Source organism: Camellia sinensis, chromosome 12 (assembly GCF_055761805.1).
Source record: "Camellia sinensis isolate YWXY chromosome 12, ASM5576180v1, whole genome shotgun sequence".
NCBI classification, from domain to species: Eukaryota; Viridiplantae; Streptophyta; class Magnoliopsida; order Ericales; family Theaceae; genus Camellia; species Camellia sinensis.
In genome coordinates this window covers 25,929,747-25,950,654 of record NC_138972.1, presented here as the reverse complement: position 1 = coordinate 25,950,654, position 20,908 = coordinate 25,929,747, and the positions used below count along the sequence as shown (strand labels likewise).

At 42.8% G+C, this 20,908-nt stretch overlaps 1 protein-coding gene across 1 annotated transcript; it reads right to left on the bottom strand.

Moving 5' to 3' along the window:
• Window positions 1-1,939: 1,939 nt before the first annotated feature.
• LOC145803454 (uncharacterized) lies at window positions 1,940-8,622 on the bottom strand. Its single transcript, XM_082896725.1, has 9 exons — window positions 7,050-8,622; window positions 6,770-6,911; window positions 3,533-6,680; window positions 3,014-3,337; window positions 2,826-2,916; window positions 2,650-2,744; window positions 2,230-2,562; window positions 2,057-2,118; window positions 1,940-1,964 (listed from the first exon to the last, which is right to left on the bottom strand). Exons 1-9 carry the CDS (start codon window positions 8,620-8,622, stop codon window positions 1,940-1,942), a joined length of 5,793 nt encoding a protein of 1,930 aa, XP_082752851.1.
• Window positions 8,623-20,908: the final 12,286 nt, after the last annotated feature.

Below are 20,908 nucleotides of genomic sequence, written 5' to 3'. Positions count from 1 at the left end.
TCAAACCATAGCATAATTAATTTCAATTGGAAACCCTAATTATGTGGTTAGTGGTGAATTCTCTACCCTAGAATTTTTCCCTAATTTAGTAAACCCAATTTCATTTATTATTGATAATTTAATTCCTTAGTTTAATTTATTCATTATTAAATTAGGTTATAAACAACCAATCTTTTTATCAAAATTAATTTAGGAATTTGACAATTAAATTAGTTTAATTTCACAATAGTCCCTGTGGATCGATACCTGGACTTGCCATTATTCTGATAGAATTTGGTATAGTTTAGTATTTAATTTTGGTGTGTTCAACGACCCATCAAATTTTGGCGCCGTTGCCGGGGACTTCTGGCAAAATTAGTTAATTTAAAGTTACATTCTTATTATAATTTTTAGTTTAGGATTTTATGCTTTTGGTGTTGCTAAGTGTGCAGAGCATTTGAAATTTGAGCTATCACTGAAGTGCAAGCGAAGCGCAGCCGAGCTTTAAAAAAAAAAAAAAAAAAAAAAACTGTAGCACTAAAGTGAGTAAACAGAAGCAAACACTCACAAGCAAACCACCAAAGTGCTAAAACGGAAGTCAAAGCTCAAACAAAGGTTGGAGACAACGTCTACACGTCAAGCATCCGTAAGACGAGTAAAGCGTTTTCGTTAAACCGCTGTGAGTATTTTTTCCTTTGGTATTTTTCTTTTATACTTAGTGCACAGAGTCGGAACTTGTGTGTGTGTTTGGGTAGTGTATGCACGGGCGTCGTTCTTGTCGCCCTGAATTGTGGAGTTTGGGCCTTGAACTAGAAAGGACCCTTAGGAGACTTAGGACCTCTGCTCGTATTCCTAGGTTTGAATATTCATACATTGAGCCATTAGAGATGGCAGATCCTAATGTTCCGAATGTGCCTAACCGGACACTTAAGGATTATTTTACACCCACCGCATATACATCACCATCATGCTCCCAACACCACTGCTGCTCATTAGGAGATTAAGTCTAGCACTATACAAATGCTCCCATCATTCCATGGACTAACTCATGATGACCCTTATAAGCATTTGAATGAATTTTTGGAAATTTGCTCGACAGTGAGGATCTAGAATTTCACAAATGAGGCTTTAATGTTGCGATTGTTTCCATTCTCGTTAAAGGATAAAGCCAAACACTGGCTAAATTCTTTACCTGCTAATTCAATCACAACTTGGAACCAATTACAGCAACGGTTCTTGGAGAAGTACTTTCCCATAGGTAAAACCAACCAGCTTAGGCGAGCCATCACAAACTTTGCTCAAAGGGATGGCGAGCTATTCCATGAGACGTGGGAAAGACTTAGAGACCTTCTCCAACAGTGTCCTCACCACCAAGTGCCTAATTGGCAACTTGTTCAAACATTTTATTATGGCTTAACTGAGCCGCACCGCCAAATGGTGGATTCGTCCTCTGGTGGGACATTTATGTTTAAAAATGATGCCGAGGCATGGCAATTGTTTGAGAACCTAAGTGATAATTCCCTTCACCATGCATCCGCAGCCCGGCAAGTCCAGCAACCCGTAGTTGGAGCCCCGAAAAGAGGGGGCATTTATGAGGTCGAGCAAAACCTAGAGTTTTTTTTTTTTTTGGGTGAATAAGAAATAATATAAAACAGAAGATTTACAAAAATACAAGGGGCATACCCCAGGCCCTAACAACAGAAGACAACACAAGCCACAGCCCACAAGCACCGAGGCCCAAAGGATCACTAACAAAATCTAAATCAAACCTAAGAGCTACATCCGAAAATAGAGCCAAAAGAAAAAAACGTTGCCAGGCAGATTTGTACAAAAGCCATATCCTATGATGGATAGGGACCTTGTACAAGGACAAACCAGCAACCAAAAAGCACCATTACAATAGTCCAAAAACTCCCTACACAACCCGTAGGGATGGGCACCAATACACCCACACGCCTCCCTACACAGCCCGTAGGGATAGGCACCTGTAACCAATATATGTAATACAAAATTGTAACTCAAGCAAGCCGAAGAGATATACCAAGAGGGGCTCATCCTACCGAGTTGCTCAAGAAACCTGTTACACAAGATACCCAAGTACACATAAAACCTTCTACTCAGCCCGTAGAAATAGGCAAGCTGCAAATTACAACTGTGACCAAATAAAAATAAAAGTAAAGACCACTGATTTGCTCTCATTTGTAGCATAGCGAGGCGCTTGAAGCAGCCATCGCTATGGAACGTACACACCCTGCCAACAGCCATCCAAATCTGAATAGCAATCAGCCACCACTCCTTCACAGCAGGAAAGAGATAAAAGAAATGAAGATAGCTAATAATCCCATTGAAATGCCTAGGCAAGGCGCTGCTAGCAACCATCACCGAAGGGTAAATCCACATAGCATATAGGCCCAAAGATGTGCGCTGATTGCAACCATCTTCACACCACCAGACAAACCCCAACACAGTTAGCTGCCAGAGCACAATAACCAGCGGCAGACCACTTGCATCCAACGTCCAAATCCAATGACCATCCGAGATAAGCTGCCAGAAGCAATCCCACCTTACAAGCTGCTGCTTAACCTGTGCAGCATATAAGTCATACAGGAGAAGAAACAACAACCATACAATATAGGACCTCCCCTCACTCGACCCACAATAAAATAGAACTCTCCACTCAATGTAAGGGCTCCCATCACTCGACCCACATATTCTGTGCTCTCTCATTCCAGCCAGCTGGACAATGAACTTGATATACCATAAACCTGCACAAAGAATTATATAATATATAGTACATGTTAGCAAAAGAAATGTATACTTCCTCCCAACACTCAACCCACATTTACAAGATGAATTGTGCTGGCACACATCACTCAACCCTCCCTTCATAAGCTCCAGAATTTGTGAATGTTTGGGATCCATAACAGCTGATAGAATCTAATAATAACACCATCTGCAAGACAACACAAATTATTAGTCAAAAACACTCCATATCTGCTCACCATCACTCAACCCTCAATGTAGTGAAGCTCACACCACTCGAATTCCTTTCAGCTGCAGCAGTTTGGGACTGTAACAGGATTGTAGAAGGAATATTCCATTGTTCCATATACCAGTTGTCACCTGCAAAAGCTTTCACATTTTCCATAGAAAGGAGTCTACCCCTAATCATTTGGATGATAGAGTTAGTAACAACCTCTTCAGGTTTGAAGACCTTACTAAAGATTCTACTATTTCTCTCCATCCAAATATGGTAGACAGTGCAGAGAAAGGAGAGTTTCATAATCATAGATTTCAGAGATTTACCAGTGATGGATTTAGTAACAAACTCAACAAGTTCCAACCAGGGCAAAGGAGGCTAGTGGGAATTACACTTATCTTGGATAACAGCCCAAATCCTAGAGGAGTAGTGACACCTAAAGAACAGATGGGAATGGTTTTCCTCAGGGGCACAACATAAAGGGCAGCAAGGGTTGGTAAGAAGACCAAAGGTTTGGAGTCTATCCCCAGTGTTAAGTCTCTCATGGATGGCTAACCATACAATGAAACTAACCCTAGGGATGACAGGAGGACCCCAAACAAGATTAGACCAAGTAACCTTAGGGCCCTTGTCCCTCCAACAATCCCAAGCAGAGTGAATAGAAAAGGAACCATCAGAAGTCAAACTCCACACAGGAACATCGGGGGAACCAATGGAAGGATTAAGAGAAGAAGGGGTGGCCGTGATCCATTCCTGTATCTCCCATGAGTTAGGAAAAGGCCAGTTCCAAGAATCATTAGAGATGATTGAACTAACCTTAGAATTGTCAGGAAGGTTGGTATCATACATAATTCTAGGACCATACCGAAGCAAGAGCGAACCAAAGGGATGCCAGTTATCATGCCAGAGGAACACATTATCACAATTGCCAAGTTTGAATTTAATAATAGGGAAAATTGAATCCCTAAGCGATAAAAGTTTCCTCCAAACCCAGGAAGGATCACTGGGCAACTTAATACCCCAGAAACTCTTACCCTTAAGCAAGTAGGACTTAACCCATTGACACCACATTGAACACTCCCCACCCGAAAACAGATACCAAACATGTTTGGCTATAGCCGCTCTATTCCAAACCTCCATATCCTTAAAACCAAGCCCACCCTCATTTTTTTTTTTGCAAACCTGCTTCCAAGCAATTTTAGCACTATGCTTTTTCAGATCCGTCCCAGACCAAAGGAAAGATCTGAGCAGATTTTCAATGTCGCGGATAACCCTCTTAGGAAGAATAAAAATAGAAGACCAATAAACTTGCATCGAGAAGAGAATAGACTGGATGAGTTGGGCTCTACCAGCATAAGATAGCAATTTATTGGTCCAACTTTTAATCCTTTTAGTCATCCTATCAACCAAAACTTGGCAGTCAGACGCTTTGAGCTTAGTGGTGATCAAAGGCACACCCAAATATTTCACAGGGAGGGAGCCCTCAGTGAATTTGGCAATTTGTAAGATGTCAGCTCTAAGCTCATTACTACAACCAGAGAAATAAATGTTACTCTTATTAGGGTTAGGAGTGAGACCGGACAAGTTCCTAAATTCCTCCAAACCTTGCATGATGAGATTGACAGTCCCCGGATCCCCTCTACAGAAGATCATAAGATCATCAGCAAAACACAAATTAACAATTTTAGTCTTCTCACATCTCCAATGGAACTTAAATAGGGGGTTTCTGGATTTTTCAGCAAGAATTCTAGCCAAAACCTCCATAGCCAACACAAAAAGATAAGGGGACATAGGGTCCCCTTGCCTAAGGCCCCTAGCCCCTTTAAAGTACCCATGAAGACTACCATTGATGCAAATAGAGAATGAAGGGCTAGTCATACAAGCATTGATCCAATTTATCATGCAAGGAGGAAAGTCCATAGCTGTGAGGATGTCAATAATAAACTCCCATCTCACAGTATCATAGGCTTTCATGATGTCCACTTTCATAGCACACTTCGGAGTTTTGGAACTCCGGTGGTAACCTCTCATAATCTCTTGGGACAGAAAGATGTTGTCCGAGATTCTTCTACCCTGGACAAAAGCAGATTGCACAGGGTCAATGAGGTCAGGAAGCACCAATTTAACTCTATTGGCTATTATCTTGGCAATGCATTTGTAGATGGTGTTGCAGCAAGAAATAGGCCTATAGTCACCAACATTCATAGGATTAGGAATTTTGGGAATAAGGGCAATGATGGTGCTATTGATCTCCGAGAGGAGTTTACCAGAGTCAAAAAATGACTTAATGGCAAGGGTAACCTCCTTCCCAACAATATCCCACGAGCTTTTGAAGAAACCAGCTGAATACCCATCAGGGCCAGGAGCTTTATTGGCTTTGAGAGACCAAAAAACCTCCTTGATTTCAGCCTCCGAAATAGGTTTAGCCAAAAGAGCCGATTGAGAAATAGAAACCTTATTTTTCACCAACGATTTAATGCGCTCAAGACCATTGTAATCCCCCGAGATAGGGGTACCAAACAACTTGGTATAGAACTGGACAAAAGTATCATGAATATCCGTTATCTTAGAGGACTTAGTACCATCTTCCATAACCACACTCATGATTTTACCTCTATTAATGTTACTCTTAACAGACCTAAAAAAGAAGCTGCTATTCCTATCCCCAAGACCAAGCCATTGGACTCTGGATTTTTGACGAGCAAGACACTCTTCCAAGTTGCTAAGGTCAATGTATCTTTTCAGCTCCTCTCTCTCCTTAGATTGAAGCTCACAGTTCAAAGGATCCTTATCAAGGTTAATTTGAGCAAGATCCAAACTAGCCTTAGAGATGAGGACACGAGTGGACAAATCACTGAAATCTTTTTTATTAAGAAGCTTAAGGCTGGCTTTGAGTTGTCTTAACTTCTGACAAACTCTGAACATAGGGACACCACGAATATATTGAGACCAGGTATCTGAAACAGTGCTAAGAAAATCTGGGTGATGGGACCAGGAGTCAAAATATTTGAAAGGTTTCTTAAAGGAGCTACTGTCATCACTGATGTTGACCACAACAGATGAGTGATCAGAAATACCAGCCGGGAGAAAAGTAGCCGTAGACTCAGGAAACTTATCCAGCCAGGCCTCATTAACCAGAACTCTGTCAATCTTGGTGGCTATAAAAGCTCCCTCACTTCTTTTATTAGCCCATGTGAATTGGCATCCACCATAAGATAGATCAGCCAATTCAGATGCGTTAATATAAGTGTTAAACTCCTCATTTTCAGAAGTCCAGGAAGGAGAACCCCCAATTTTTTCCTGTTGGTATCTTATAGCATTAAAATCACCCAAGAAAACACAAGGAATTTTGGACTTAGCACGGGAGATGTTAAACATTTTATCAAAAAATACTTTCCTCAAAGTGTGCTTGTTTGCAGCATAGACAAATACAGCAAAGAAAAATTCATTTGTAGCCAAGTCAAGAATTTTACACAAAATATGCTGATTTGACATGGAAATCAGTTGAAGATCACAAAAATCATTGTTCCAGCACACCCAGACTCTCCCAGTTTCAGTTGGTTGTGAATTGGAGAGCATAGACCAGTTACCAAAACATTTACCACAAATTTTCCTCTCATTGACTTGCTTTATTTTAGTTTCCAAAACTCCTATGACATGAACATTTTCTTTAGCCACAAAATTCCTAACTTCTTTTTGTTTAGAGGGATCATTCAGACCTCTAACATTCCATGAAGCAATTTTTACAGTCATTAGGATACAAAAAGAGAGGTGACAAAAAAACAACCACAACCAACTGAAACTGGTTACTTCTTCTTCTTCCTCTGGCTGCTGCTACCTTTGCCAGAGGACTTGTTCTTTATGTGCTGGTTTACCTGAGATACAGTAGGTGACTTCTTAACCTCTTTCAGAGCTGACTCTATCATTTCAGCAGCATTTGGTATAACCAGCTCTGTAAGTTCAAAAAGCTTCTTTTGAAATATATCCACATCACTACTGTCAGAGCTGGTTTCTTCCACAGAGGAACTTTTCCCAGCCGAATCCTCCTGTATCACTTGAGTATGAACTGGATCTGCCTATGGTTCTACACCTGAAGTGGGTATAGGCTCCGTATCTGTTTCAGGGGATTCCACCACTTCAAGTATAGTCTCTAATTCAGGATCCCCCACTTTCCTTTTACCCTTCGCTTGAACAGTGGTCCAACCTTCTTCCTGAGGGTTAACATTCTCTTCGGTTACCTTTTGCAAGGAAATCAACTGGGCCACTTGTTTGGAAACACATTTCTCAGTACTGTGTCCAAAGATCTGACAGTGTTGACAAACGGAAGGCAGCCCCTGATATTCTGCTTTGATCAAGACAGCATCATCACCACACCTGATTTGGAAATAAGAAAGTAGCTTTGATGTAGCTTCAATCTCCATGCAGATTCTAGCAAAGGCCACCCTACTACCTCGGGCCGTAAGCTGATCCATAAAAAGGGGGTTGCCAATTGCACTAGCAATCCTGCTAAGACCATCAGGATCCCAGTATTCCAGAGGGACATTAAAGAATTTCACCCAAATTGGGATTTTAGTGGATTTCTCCTTGGCAAGCTTCATCATTCTCTTCCACTGTTTCAAGATGAGGAGGTAGCCCCCAATATACCAAGGGCCTCCCTCTAGAACGTCTCTACAGCATACAGGGGTATCAAATATGAAGAACATGAAGCCATCCCCATTTGTGAGAACTTCCTTAAGGCCCTTAGTCTTCCACAACCCAAACGCACTATTCCGAAGATAATTATACCCAACTCCTTTATCAATAAAGTAGCCAACGAGACAGGAATCCCACTTCTCCAAAGGATCAGGTCTAGCTGGCATTTCTACCACAATACTATCTTCTACAGCTGTTGGAGGGACATACCTGAGCTTGATGTTTGATCGAGTAGATGTAGCAGTAACATTGGCCCATGATCGTTGGTCCATTTGCTCTACTGCTCTGCTACCACTAGGGCCCCCGCGGCCTCCTCTCCCACCCCGATAACTGTTTCCCCCCCTTCCTCCCCCCCCGAGAGTAGACTCCCCGAGAGGAATCTGGATGTCTGAGTTAGGAGCCATAATAGGATCACTCAGAGTGTTCTTGGTTCCCCCCCTATTACGCGCGATCTCCAGGCTATCGGGGAGATTAAGGAAACGATTTTGCTCTTCCTCGACGATTTCAGACCAACTCATACCAATCTCATTACCAATCGGCGTAGATGGATCCTGACCAAAACCTGGGATCAACGGGGCCTTCATTTTATCCAAACTCTGCGCTGCAACCTTAGATACGTCATCGGTTAGGGATTTAGATAGATCTGAACCCACTGATTCCGAGATCGGAACCGTAACAACCATTTCTTCAGAAAGATTCGCTTCAGCATTAACTACCACTGCCTGATTTTGAGCCTCCACACTGGGCAGATCCTCCATCGGAGGACCGACAACGCGATCTACCGTTAAACCACCTTCACCACGGGTTGTAGATGGATCAGATTCAGAGGCCATGACGTCGTCACACAAAGCCATAAAACGATTTTTAGTAAACCCTAGCTTCCGATCGACAGGATCAGAAGTTTTAACCGACTCACCCTTAGTATTTTCCCCCACCTTTCTCTCATTAATGGTAGCATTAACTCCAGACATCGGCAATCAATGAGATATTGAACCCTAGAAAACCAGAGTTTTCTAGAGAGATGTCAGAGCTTATCTATCAAAACCTAGAGTTAGCCCAACAAGTAGAGGCACTATCCCGCAAGATAGACCACTTATTAGCTACGAGACATGCCCCTACCCAGCAAGATCAACCTCAATTCCGTGAGGCATGTGTTAAATGTGCGAGCCCTACTCATGACTTGAGTGAGTGCCCTTCGGCATCACAATTTTCGGAGTTAGTCCAAGAGCATGTGAATGTGGCTCAAGGATTCTCCAACCCAGGTAATGACCCATACTCCAACACATATAATCCGGGATGGAGAAATCACCCTAACCTCTCATGGAGACCCCCTTCACAAGGCACTTCTTATAATCCTCCACCACCAAGGCAGAATTTCAATAATTTTGCCAACCAATCATTCTACCAACCACCGCAACCTTATCGACCCCCACAACTGTACCGGCAACCACAACCCCCGCCTGTTCCTCAGGGCAACTTTGTCTTTGAGACTCAGGTGCTGGAAGTTCTCTCAGAACTTAAGGGGTTAGCACCAACAGTTCACTCCCACACTCACTCTATTGCCAAGATAGAGACCCAATTGGGTCAAATAGCTAACTACATGAATCGGAGAGAGGAGGGAAAATTACTAAGTCAAACTGTGGCCAACCCTAAGGGAAAATACGGGGCAGAGAGTTCGGGTGGGAATGGTAAGCAACATGAGCAAGTGCAGGCGGTGGTTGCTTTGAGAAGTGGTAGGGAGTTAGAGCCTCAGTCGGTTGCGCCAGATGCAACTAGAGTTAAGAAGGGTGACATTGGGGGTACACCTAATGAGAGCAAGAGTGAGGGGGAAACACTTAAGAGGGATAAGTTAGTCCCTAGCACTCCATATGTGCCTAAGGCACCTTTTCCCCAATGCCTCGATACACCGTCCCCTTTTAATAAGAAGGCGGCATCTATGGAGGCAATGATGGATGTTTTTAAACAGGTAAAAATCAACTTCCCTCTGTTGGAGGCGATTAAGCAAGTACCATCATATGCCAAATTTCTGAAGGACCTTTGTGCGCAAAAGCGTAAATCTAGGACACATGTGTCCCAAAAGGTCCTACTCACGGAGCAAGTAAGCTCCATCTTGTTGAATGACACACCTTCTAAGCTTAAGGACCCGGGTGCCCCAACCATTGCATGCATTATAGGGGACCATTTCATTGATAAGGCCTTATTAGATTTAGGGGCTAGTGTCAATTTATTGCCGTACTCTGTGTACGAGGAATTTGGGCTTGGCGAGTTGAAGCCCACTACTGTCACTCTTCAATTGGCTGACCGGTCCCTCAGAGTGCCACGTGGCATGATTGAGGATGTGCTAGTTAAGGTTGATAGGTTCTACTTCCCTGTTGACTTTTTGGTGTTAGATATGGAATCGGTAACCAGTTCTAAGAAACAAATCCCGGTGATCTTAGGTCGACCTTTCTTGGCTACAGCCAATGCATGCATAAATTGTCGGACCGGGGTTATGGAAGTTTCATTTGGCAACATGCAAGTGAAACTTAATGTTTTCCAAGCATCCCAACAACCTCATGAGAGAGAGGAGTGCTTATTAGTGGATGTTGTGGATGAGATTGTGGAGGAGGCTTTGCCCTCCATTCTTGTAGAGGACCCTTTAGAGGCTTGTCTCGGTCATTTTGGGTTTGAAAATTTTGATATTGATGGGTCAGTTAAGGAGGTTTTGAAATTGTTGGATGCGGGTATCATATACCCCATCTCAGATAGCAAGTGGGTGAGTCCCACACAAGTGGTGCCCAAGAAATCGGGCATCACTATTGTTGAGAATGAAGGAGGAGAGTTAGTCCCCACACGAACCACTACTGGGTGGCGAGGCTGCATTGATTATAGGAGACTAAATTCATCGACTAGGAAGGATCATTTTCCTTTACCCAGGGGTTTGATGGACCCATTTTATTATGATTGATAGATTGATTCCTTATTCTCTTTTCTTTCCCTTCTATGTTATTTTGTTTTTCTTTGTTCTCGTCATGCTTTATTTGCGTCTAGGAGACTTTAAATCCTCTAAAGGTGTAATTCCTTTGATGTTAGCCGTGCCCGAACGACATCTGACGGTCTGGTATAGCCACCTAACCGTGTTTGTAGTGAGTTCCTAGGAGACCAACTGAAACGGTGGAAACTAGAGTTCGAATGGCAAAGCCTAGAACACAAAGGTTTGGGATTTCCGAGACTAGAGTCTGGTTTAAATACCCAGGGGTGTGGAGATTGCTTCAAAACTACCTCGGCTTGAACTCTGTATGGCAGCCCCATAGGTTGAGGTAGCTTTATGCGCCTCGATTCTGGATACCGAATCAACCTAGTCTGTCACCATGTTGGAAAATAGGGAAAGTTACAAACACAGTTAGGGAGAAAAGTAGTACCCGTGGTTTTCACGTGAAGATTATACCTTTAGTAGGCATTCCGTTATTTTCTTATGTGCTATATTTATTTTGGATGTCAATTGAAGGTAGAAATGCGTAGTTTTGACTTAAAAAATAAAATAAAACAAAAAAGAAGGGTTATACTTGTTCAATTTAAAAATATAAAAAAATAAATAAATAAACAATAATAATAGTTTTCATACTTGTTCAATTTTACAAAGTAAAAAAAAATAAAAATACAAAAATAAAAAAAAAATTGTGTTATACTTCAAAAAAAAAATAAAAAAATAAAAAATAAAAACAAAAAGATGGCCCGCATGTGCGGCACTGAGCACACATATGGGGAAAAAAATTTCACCAAAACATAGTTGCACTCTGCTTAATAAGCAGGTGCGGAGGGCAGCTGCGTTGACCAAGCTGCACGTGTGGCTTAGGCCCAGCACGTGCGGGACGCCGATTTAATAATAATAAAAAAAAAAAAAATTCACGAGGAGTTGCAAATCGCCGCATGTGCGGCCATGTGTGGAAAAGTTGTGCATCTGGTTTTGTTTTTCTTATTTTTCTTATTATTTTTTTTTCTTTTCTTTCATTTTTAATTTGTTGAAGTAAATAAATACATAAATAAATTTTAAAAATAAATAAATAAATATACAATTATTTTATTTATAATTTTTTATATAAAAAAAATTCGACTTTTATTTATTTTTATTTTCTATTTTCTATGTTCTAAAGAAAAAAAAAACTCAGAAAGCATGGTGCTAACAATAATCTTAATTTTGTTTTTTTTTATTTGCTATATTTGTTTAGTTTAAATTACTTCGTAGTAATTCTGGTTAGTTTAATTAGTTAGTCGATTTTGGTTTTATTTTTTTATTTTTTTTTGGGTAAGTAAGTAATAAAATAAAACAAAGGAAATTTACAAGTTTACAAGGGGCATACCCCAGGCACGCCCAAACAACAAATAACTAAAAACACAAGAACCCAACTTTGCCCATATATCCTTTTTGTCCTCAAGTAACCCCTACCATCAAAGATAATAGAAGGGAACTTGAGGTGGATATATGGGCAAAGAAATACAAAACATCACAAAATTTTAAGAAATAAAACGCACACACTGAAAAAGCAACAACCCTCAAGCCGAAACAAAGATGATAATCAACCCCACAAGCCCCCAGTCTCTACTGCAGATAAAAACATGGAATCCAATAAGCGTCCCACTCCTCATAGCCGTGACATCCAAGCCACTTAACCAAAGCCACTTATGCAGTTTAGTTTTTATTTTATTTTATTTTCTTCTCTTCTTTTAAGTAGTTTAGTTTATCATTTAATGAATAAGTCGTTTCGCTTAGTTTAGTTTACAATTTATTTAATTTATTTTAAGGTCATTTTCATTCATTTTTTTTAATTATTTTCGTTTTTATTAACAAAAAAAAAAAGACAAAGAAAAGTGTGAGTGTATATATGTTACTCTCTGCCTACCTGGATGTGCACCTACAATTCTGGTAATTTTCTCTCATTTCTCTTTACTTTTCCATCGAGGACAATGTCATATTCAAGTTGGGGGATGAGGGTTATATTTTATTTTGTGCATTCCTATTTGGCTCATAATTCATGCTTATACCTGTTTCACTTGACTGCATTACTTCACCTGATGTGACTTTTTGCTAGTAGGGTGATGATATTTGCATATGTTATTTGGAGGGCATAGTAGACTTGTATGAAAAGGATTTATTGGGTAGATACTTGCATGCCATGTTTGCACGAGGAGTGTTGTCTATGTTTGTGGTATTAGTACACTTGTCATGAGTATGCCTTAATTCACATGAGCACACTATCATAGCAGTGATCTTTTTATTATAATCCCCGTAGGGGTGTCTCTACAACTAATGCCCTAAAACCGTCTGGTTTGGGAGTCATTGGCCCAATGCTTGTTACATGGGTTAATTAGAAAGCTTAAGGGACATGGACATTGCACAGTTAAGGAAAAATAAGAAGACTTGTTCGGATTCGTAGCCTTTTCAACTCGAGTTATTAAGCTCGTAAGGGTGTCTTTACACCTAGTGCCCTAAAACCGTCTGGTTTGGGAGTCATTGGCCCAATGCTTGTTATATCGGTTGATTAGAAAGCTTAATGGATCAGGACATTGCACAGTCATTTAAAAAAAATAATAATAAAAAATAAATAAATAAATAAAATAAAAAATAAAAACAACTTTTGAAAATCTTGGCTGCAACAGGTTAGTTTTTCTGTATATGATAGGTGTTATTATGAGTTACACTGGGCTATTATAGTGGATAGTTAACTAATATGGAGATTGCACTTTACACCGAGGGTACTCATGACTTGTCTACTAGCATGCACAAGTATAGGGAACTTTACTTTTGTATTAACTGAATTGTGATTTTGACTCAATAGGTTCCTTCATGCTTGTCCACTGTGTCTTTAATGACTCATGATGTCTAAATATCACATTGTAGTGGCACATAAGTTGATTGTTAGGTGAAGTAGTGTGGTCATTTGTTATTGAGTATATATGAATATGTTAATGTTTGTGGGTATCATTTCTGGAAACCCCCACGAGACTTTACTCGTCCACCTAGGATAACCTTGTAGTTTAAAGGCTTATTGCATATGCTAAATGCAACCGTTTTCCCACGAAAGAGGAAATAGATAGACTTTGTTTAATTTTATTTTATTTTACTTGCTTGAGGACTAGCAAGTGGTAAGTTGGAGGATGTGATTAAGGCCGAAATGTACATCATTGAGGCCGTTAATTAGAATCTCTTAATTTCACTTGTTGGTCAAATTGTATATTTTATGTGTATTGAGTGTCAATCGGGTTGTACATTACTATCGTCGGAGCATAAAATGAGCAAAAAGACAGAATTTGGGTAGAGTTGACTTTCCTGCACGTGCGTTAACTTTTTCCGCACGCGCGTTGACTTTCTCGCACGTGCGTTGACTTTTTCTGGGAAAGTCAAACCGACGTTTTAAACCTATTTGGACGAGATTGAAAGTATAAAAAGGCAAGTAAAAGGCTGGATTAGGGTTCGGAAGTTGTTTTGACCTAAAGAGAGAGGCTAGGGTTTAAAAAAAAGATGAAGAAACAAGAAGCTTCAAAGATGTCTCCCATGGTGGTTCCTTCTCCATCTACCTCCTCCCACTCCTCCAAGAGTGGCTAGTCTCCTTTTCTAGGGTTTTGAAGAAACCCTAGCCATGTAATAGGTTTTACTTTTTTGATTTTATATTATATAAAGGTTTGAACCATTGTATGGTGTTTTAAAAATTCTTTATATATAATTTTCATTATCTTTTCAAATATTTGACTTTCTGTGATTGTTGAATATTATCCATACATGAGTTTTCTATTCCTTCACATTTAAGGTATGGGACGAACCATGCTACGAGGAACGAGTCGTATCACTACCCTAGTTTAGAGTGAACGATTCGTATTACTTGAGATGGTTCGTGCTCGTACATTGAATGTGATGATCTTCTTGTTAAATGTTTTGAGCTTGTAGTTGCGAAGCATTAATCCGTTCAAACCATAGCATAATTAATTTCAATTGGAAACCCTAATTATGTGGTTAGTGGTGAATTCTCTACCCTAGAATTTTTCCCTAATTCAGTAAACCCAATTTCATTTATTATTGATAATTTAATTCCTTAGTTTAATTTATTCGTTATTAAATTAGGTTATAAACAACCAATCTTTTTATCAAAATTAATTTAGGAATTTGACAATTAAATTAGTTTAATTTCACAATAGTCCCTGTGGATCGATACTTGGACTTGCCATTATTCTGATAGAATTTGGTATAGTTTAGTATTTAATTTTGGTATGTTCAACGACCCATCAAAGTTTGGTGTGTTCAACGGAATGCCGTCTTAGGAATATCCTCCTCCCTGACCCTCAACTGGTGGTAACCCGATCTCAAGTCTATCTTAGAGAAACAACGGGAACCTTTCAACTGGTCAAACAGATCATCTATACGGGACATAGGGTACTTATTCTTGACCGTAGCCCGATTCAACTTCCGGTAGTCTATACACAATCTCAAGGCACCATCTTTCTTTTTAGCAAAGAGGGCCGGTGCTCCCCACGGCAAAACACTAGGGCGAACAAAACCCTTATCTAGCAATTCCTGGAGTTGAATCTTAAACTCACTCAACTCGACTGGGGCAAAACGATAAGGTGCCATAGAAATCGGCGCTGTGCCGGGCACTAAACCAATAGAGAACTCTATCTCTCGATGAGGTGGTAAACTAACGAGATCCTTGGGAAAAACATCCGAATACTCACAAACCACCCTTGGTAATACAATCTGGGTCTCATCACACTCACCACTCATAAAGCTAGCAAGTAGACCACTAAGCTCATTCCGCCCTCGCGGATTATACATCGGTGGCAACACACTACCAACCCGATCCCCCAAGAAATGGAAACACTCCCCGCTCAAGGTACAAACTGTGACCTTCTGGCGGTAGCAATCAATAACGGCCCGGTATGACGATAGCCAATCCATACCCAAAATAACATCAAAACCCTTCATGGGCATGACAACAAAAGGAAAAGGAAGCCTATGGTCGGCGACCTCTATATCACAACCTCTAACACCTTGTTTCAAGATCAACTCACCTCCAACAGGCGATACTACACATATAGGAGATGCTAACTGTGCCAACTCCAATTCCAAAACAGATGCAAATGCAGCAGACACAAAAGAATGAGATGTACCCGTATCAATCAATACACTAGCAACCGAGTTGCAAAAGAGAAAAGTACATCTCACTACTGATGGAGCCGGTACTAGGTCCTGTGCGGTAATAGCATACACGCGCCCTGAAGGCCCCTGATCTACCTGCTCACCTCTAGGAGCAAAGGACTGCTGTACTGACTGGGACGCCGAAGCTCCCGGATTTGCCCTCGAGGCCGGCACAGACTGAGCTGGCTGATAACTCTGCATCTGCCTAGAACTAGAAGCTCCTGAAGTAGCACTCAACTGCGGGCAATACCTCTTCAGGTGCCCAGGCTGACCACACTGATAGCAAGACAAAGACTGGCCTCTGCCTTGACTCTGGCCCTGAGGTCTAGCTGAAGAAGAAGCAGCTCGCTGGCCCCCTCCCTTTTGCGGGCAAACCGAAGACTTGTGACCCAACTGGCCACACGCAAAACAAGTCAAGCCTCCCTGACTACCTCTCCCAGAGCCCGCACTCGGCACTGGAAAGGTCGATCTAGCCACACCACCCTGAGACTGCTGAGGGTTAGAACCCCTCTGTCTCCTGCCATCACCCTGACCATCTTGGCTCCTCTTGGAGCCTCTCTGCCCCTCATCCTCCTCCTGCATCATGAGCTCTATATGAGCTGCCGCATCCATCAAACATTGGCCTTTCCCGGGTGATAGTGCAACTCAAAATCATAGTCCTCAATGAACTCCATCCACCTTCTCTGCCTCAAATTCAAGTCTCTCTGTGTAAACAGATACTTCAAACTCTTGTGGTCCGAGAACACCTCGAACCTCTCACCATAAAGGTAGTGCCTCCAAATCTTCAAGGCAAAGATCACTGCTGCTAACTCTAAGTCGTGTGTAGGGTAGTTCTTCTCGTGTATTTTCAACTGACGTGAGCCATAAGCTACTACTTTCCCCTCTTGCATCAACACACAACCCAAACCCTTTCGTGAGGAATCAGAATAAACCGCATAGCCCAACCCTCTCTCCGGAATAATCAAAACCGGAGCGGCGGTCAATCTAACCTTCAACCCTTGGAACGACTTTTCGCAAGTCTCACTCCACACAAACTTAACCCTTTTTGCGTCAATCTAGTCAATGGCGAAGCTAGCCTGGAGAAATCTTTCACAAACTGACGGTAATACCCAGCTAATCCCAGAAAACTGCGGATCTCGAACACGCTCTTAGGCTGTGCCCAATCTTGCACTGCCTCGACCTGGGATGTATCAACAGACACCCCTTCCCCGGATACCACATGGCTTAAGAAGTTCACCTCTCCTAGCCAGAACTCACACTTCCCAAACTTGGCATACGGCCTATGGGCTCTAAGCAACTCAAGCACCACTCTCAAGTGTTCCTCGTGCTCCTCCTCAGAAGGCGAATAGATAAGAATGTCGTCCACGAAAACGACTACAAATCGATCCAAGAATTCCCGGAAGATCTGGTTCATCAAGTCCATAAAGACTGCCGGTGCATTGGTAAGCCCGAATGGTATCACCAAAAACTCATAATAGCCATACCGCGTACGGAATGCCGTCTTAGGTATATCCTCCTCCCTGACCCTCAACTAGTGGTAACCCGATCTCAAGTCTATCTTAGAGAAACAACGGGAACCCTTCAACTGGTCAAACAGATCATCTATGCGGGGCATAGGGTACTTATTCTTGACCGTAGCCCGATTCAACTTCCGGTAGTCTATACAAAATCTCAAGGCACCATCTTTCTTTTAAGCAAAGAGGGCCGGTGCTCCCCACGGCAAAACATTAGGGCGAACAAAACCCTTATCTAGCAATTCCTGGAGTTGAATCTTAAACTCACTCAACTCGGCTGGGGCAAAACGATAAGGTGCCATAGAAATCGGCGCTGTGCCGGGCACTAAATCAATAGAGAACTCTATCTCTCGATGAGGTGGTAAACTAACGAGATCCTCGGGAAAAACATTCGAATACTCACAAACCACCTTTGGTAATATAATCTGGGTCTCATCACACTCACCACTCATAAAGCTAGCAAGTAGACCACTAAGCTCATTCCGCCCTCGCGGATTATACATCGGTGGCAACACACTACCAACCCGATCCCCCAAGAAATGGAAACACTCCCCGCTCAAGGTACAAACCGTGACCCTCTGGCGGTAGCAATCAATAACGGCCCGGTATGACGATAGCCAGTCCATACCCAAAATAACATCAAAACCCTTCATGGGCATGACAACAAAAGGAAAAGGAAGCCTATGGTCGGCGACCTCTATATCACAACCTCAAACACCTTGTTTCAAGATCAACTCACCTCCAACAGGCGATACTACACATATAGGAGATGCTAACTGTGCCAACTCCAATTTCAAAACAGATGCAAATGCAGCAGACACAAAAGAATGAGATGCACTCGTATCAATCAATACACTAGCAACCGAGTGGCAAAACAGAAAAGTACCTCTCACTACTGATGGAGCCGGTACTAGGTCCTGTGCGGTAACAGCATACACGCGCCCTGAAGGCCCCTGATCTACTTGCTCACCTCTAGGAGCAAAGGACTGCTGTATTGACTGGGACGACGAAGCTCCCGGATTTGCCCTTGAGGCCTGCACAGACTGAGCTGGCTGACAACTCTGCGTCTGCCTAGAACCTGACGCTCCTGAAGTAGCACTCAACTGCGGGCAATACCTCTTTAGGTGCCCAGGCTGACCACACTGATAGCAAGACAAAGACTGGTCCCTGCCCTGACTTTGGCCCTAAGGTCAAGCTGAAGAAGAAGCAGCTCGCTGACCCCCTCCCTTCTGCGGGCAAACCGAAGACTTGTGACCCAGCTGGCCACACGCAAAACAAGTCAAACCTCCCTGACTACCTCTCCCAGAGCCCGCACTCGGCACTGGAAAGGTCGATCTAGCCACACCACCCTGAGACTGCTGAGGGTTAGAACCCCTCTGTCTCCAGCCATCACCCTGACCATCTTGGCTCCTCTTGGAGCCTCTCTGCCCCTCATCCTCCTCCTACATCATGAGCTCCATATGAGCTGCCGCATCCACCAAACATTGGTCTTTCCCAGGTGATAGTGCAACTCAAAATCGTAGTCCTCAATGAACTCCATCCACCTTCTCTGCCTCAAATTCAAGTCTCTCTGTGTCAACAGATACTTCAAACTCTTGTGGTCCGAGAACACCTCGAACCTCTCACCATAAAGGTAGTGCCTCCGAATCTTCAAGGCAAAGATCACTGCTGCTAACTCTAGGTCGTGTGTAGGGTAGTTCTTCTCGTGTATTTTCAACTGACGTGAGCCATAAGGTACCACTTTCCCCTCTTGCATCAACACACAACCCAAACCCTCTCGTGAGGCATCACAATAAACCGCATAGCCCAACCCTCTCTCCGGAATAATCAAAACCGGAGCGGTGGTCAATCTAACCTTCAACCCTTGGAACGACTTTTCGCAAGTCTCACTCCACACAAACTTAACCCCTTTTTGCGTCAATCTAGTCAATGGCGAAGCTAGCCTGGAGAAATCTTTCACAAACTGACGGTAATACCCAGCTATTCCCAGAAAACTGCAGATCTCGAACACGCTCTTAGGCTGTGCCCAATCTTGCATTGCCTCGACCTTGGATGTATCAACAGACACCCCTTCCCCGGATACCACATGGCCTAAGAAGTTCACCTCTCCTAGCCAGAATTCACACTTCCCAAACTTGGCATACGGCCTATGGGCTCTAAGCAACTCAAGCACCACTCTTAAGTGTTCCTCGTGCTCCTCCTCAGAAGGCGAATAGATAAGAATGTCGTCCACGAAAACGACTACAAATCGATCCAAGAATTCCCGGAAGATTCGGTTCATCAAGTCCATAAAGACTGCCGGTGCATTGGTAAGCCCGAATGGCATCACCAAAAACTCATAATGGCCATATCGCGTACGGAATGCCGTCTTAGGAATATCCTCCTCCCTGACCCTCAACTGGTGGTAACCCGATCTCAAGTCTATCTTAGAGAAACAACGGGAACCCTTCAACTAGTCAAACAGATCATCTATACAGGGCATAGGGTACTTATTCTTGACCGTAGCCCGATTCAACTTCCGGTAGTCTATACACAATCTCAAGGCACCATCTTTCTTTTTAGCGAAGAGGGTCGGTGCTCCCCACGGCGAAACACTAGGGCGAACAAAACCCTTATCTAGCAATTCCTGGAGCTGAATCTTCAACTCACTCAACTCCGCTGGGGCAAAACGATAAGGTGCCATAGAAATTGGCGCTGTACCGGGCACTAAATCAATAGAGAACTCTATCTCTCGATGAGGTGGTAAACTAACGAGATCCTCGGGAAAAACATCCGAATACTCACAAACCACCCTTGGTAATACAATCTGGGTCTCATCACACTCACCACTCATAAAGCTAGCAAGTAGACCACTAAGCTCATTCCGCCCTCGCGGATTATACATCGGTGGCAACACACTACCAACCCGATCCCCCAAGAAATGGAAACACTCCCCGCTCCAGGTACAAACCGTGACCCTCTGGCGGTAGCAATCAATAACGGCCCGGTATGACGATAGCCAATCCATACCCAAAATAACATCAAAACCCTTCATGGGCATGACAACAAAAGGAAAAGGAAGCCTATGGTCGGCGACCTCTATATCACAACCTCTAACACCTTGTTTCAAGATCAACTCACCTCCAACAGGCGATACTACACATATAGGAGATGCTAACTGTGCCAACTCCAATTCCAAAACAGATGCAAATGCAGCAGACACAAAAGAATGAGATGCACCCGTATCAATCAATACACTAGCAACCGAGTTGCAAAACAGAAAAGTACCTCTCACTACTGATGGAGCCGGTACTAGGTCCTGCGCGGCAACAGAATACACGCGCCCTGAAGGCCCCTGATCTACCTGCTCACCTCTAGGAGCAAAGGACTGCTGTACTGACTGGGACGACGAAGCTCCCGGATTTGCCCTCGAGGCCTGCACAGACTAAGCTGGCTGAGAACTCTGCGTCTGCCTAGAACCAGACGCTCCTGAAGTAGCACTCAACTGCAGGCAATACCTCTTCAGGTGCCCAGGCTGACCACACTGATAGCAAGGCAAAGACTGGCCCCTGCCCTAACTCTGGCCCTGAGGTCTAG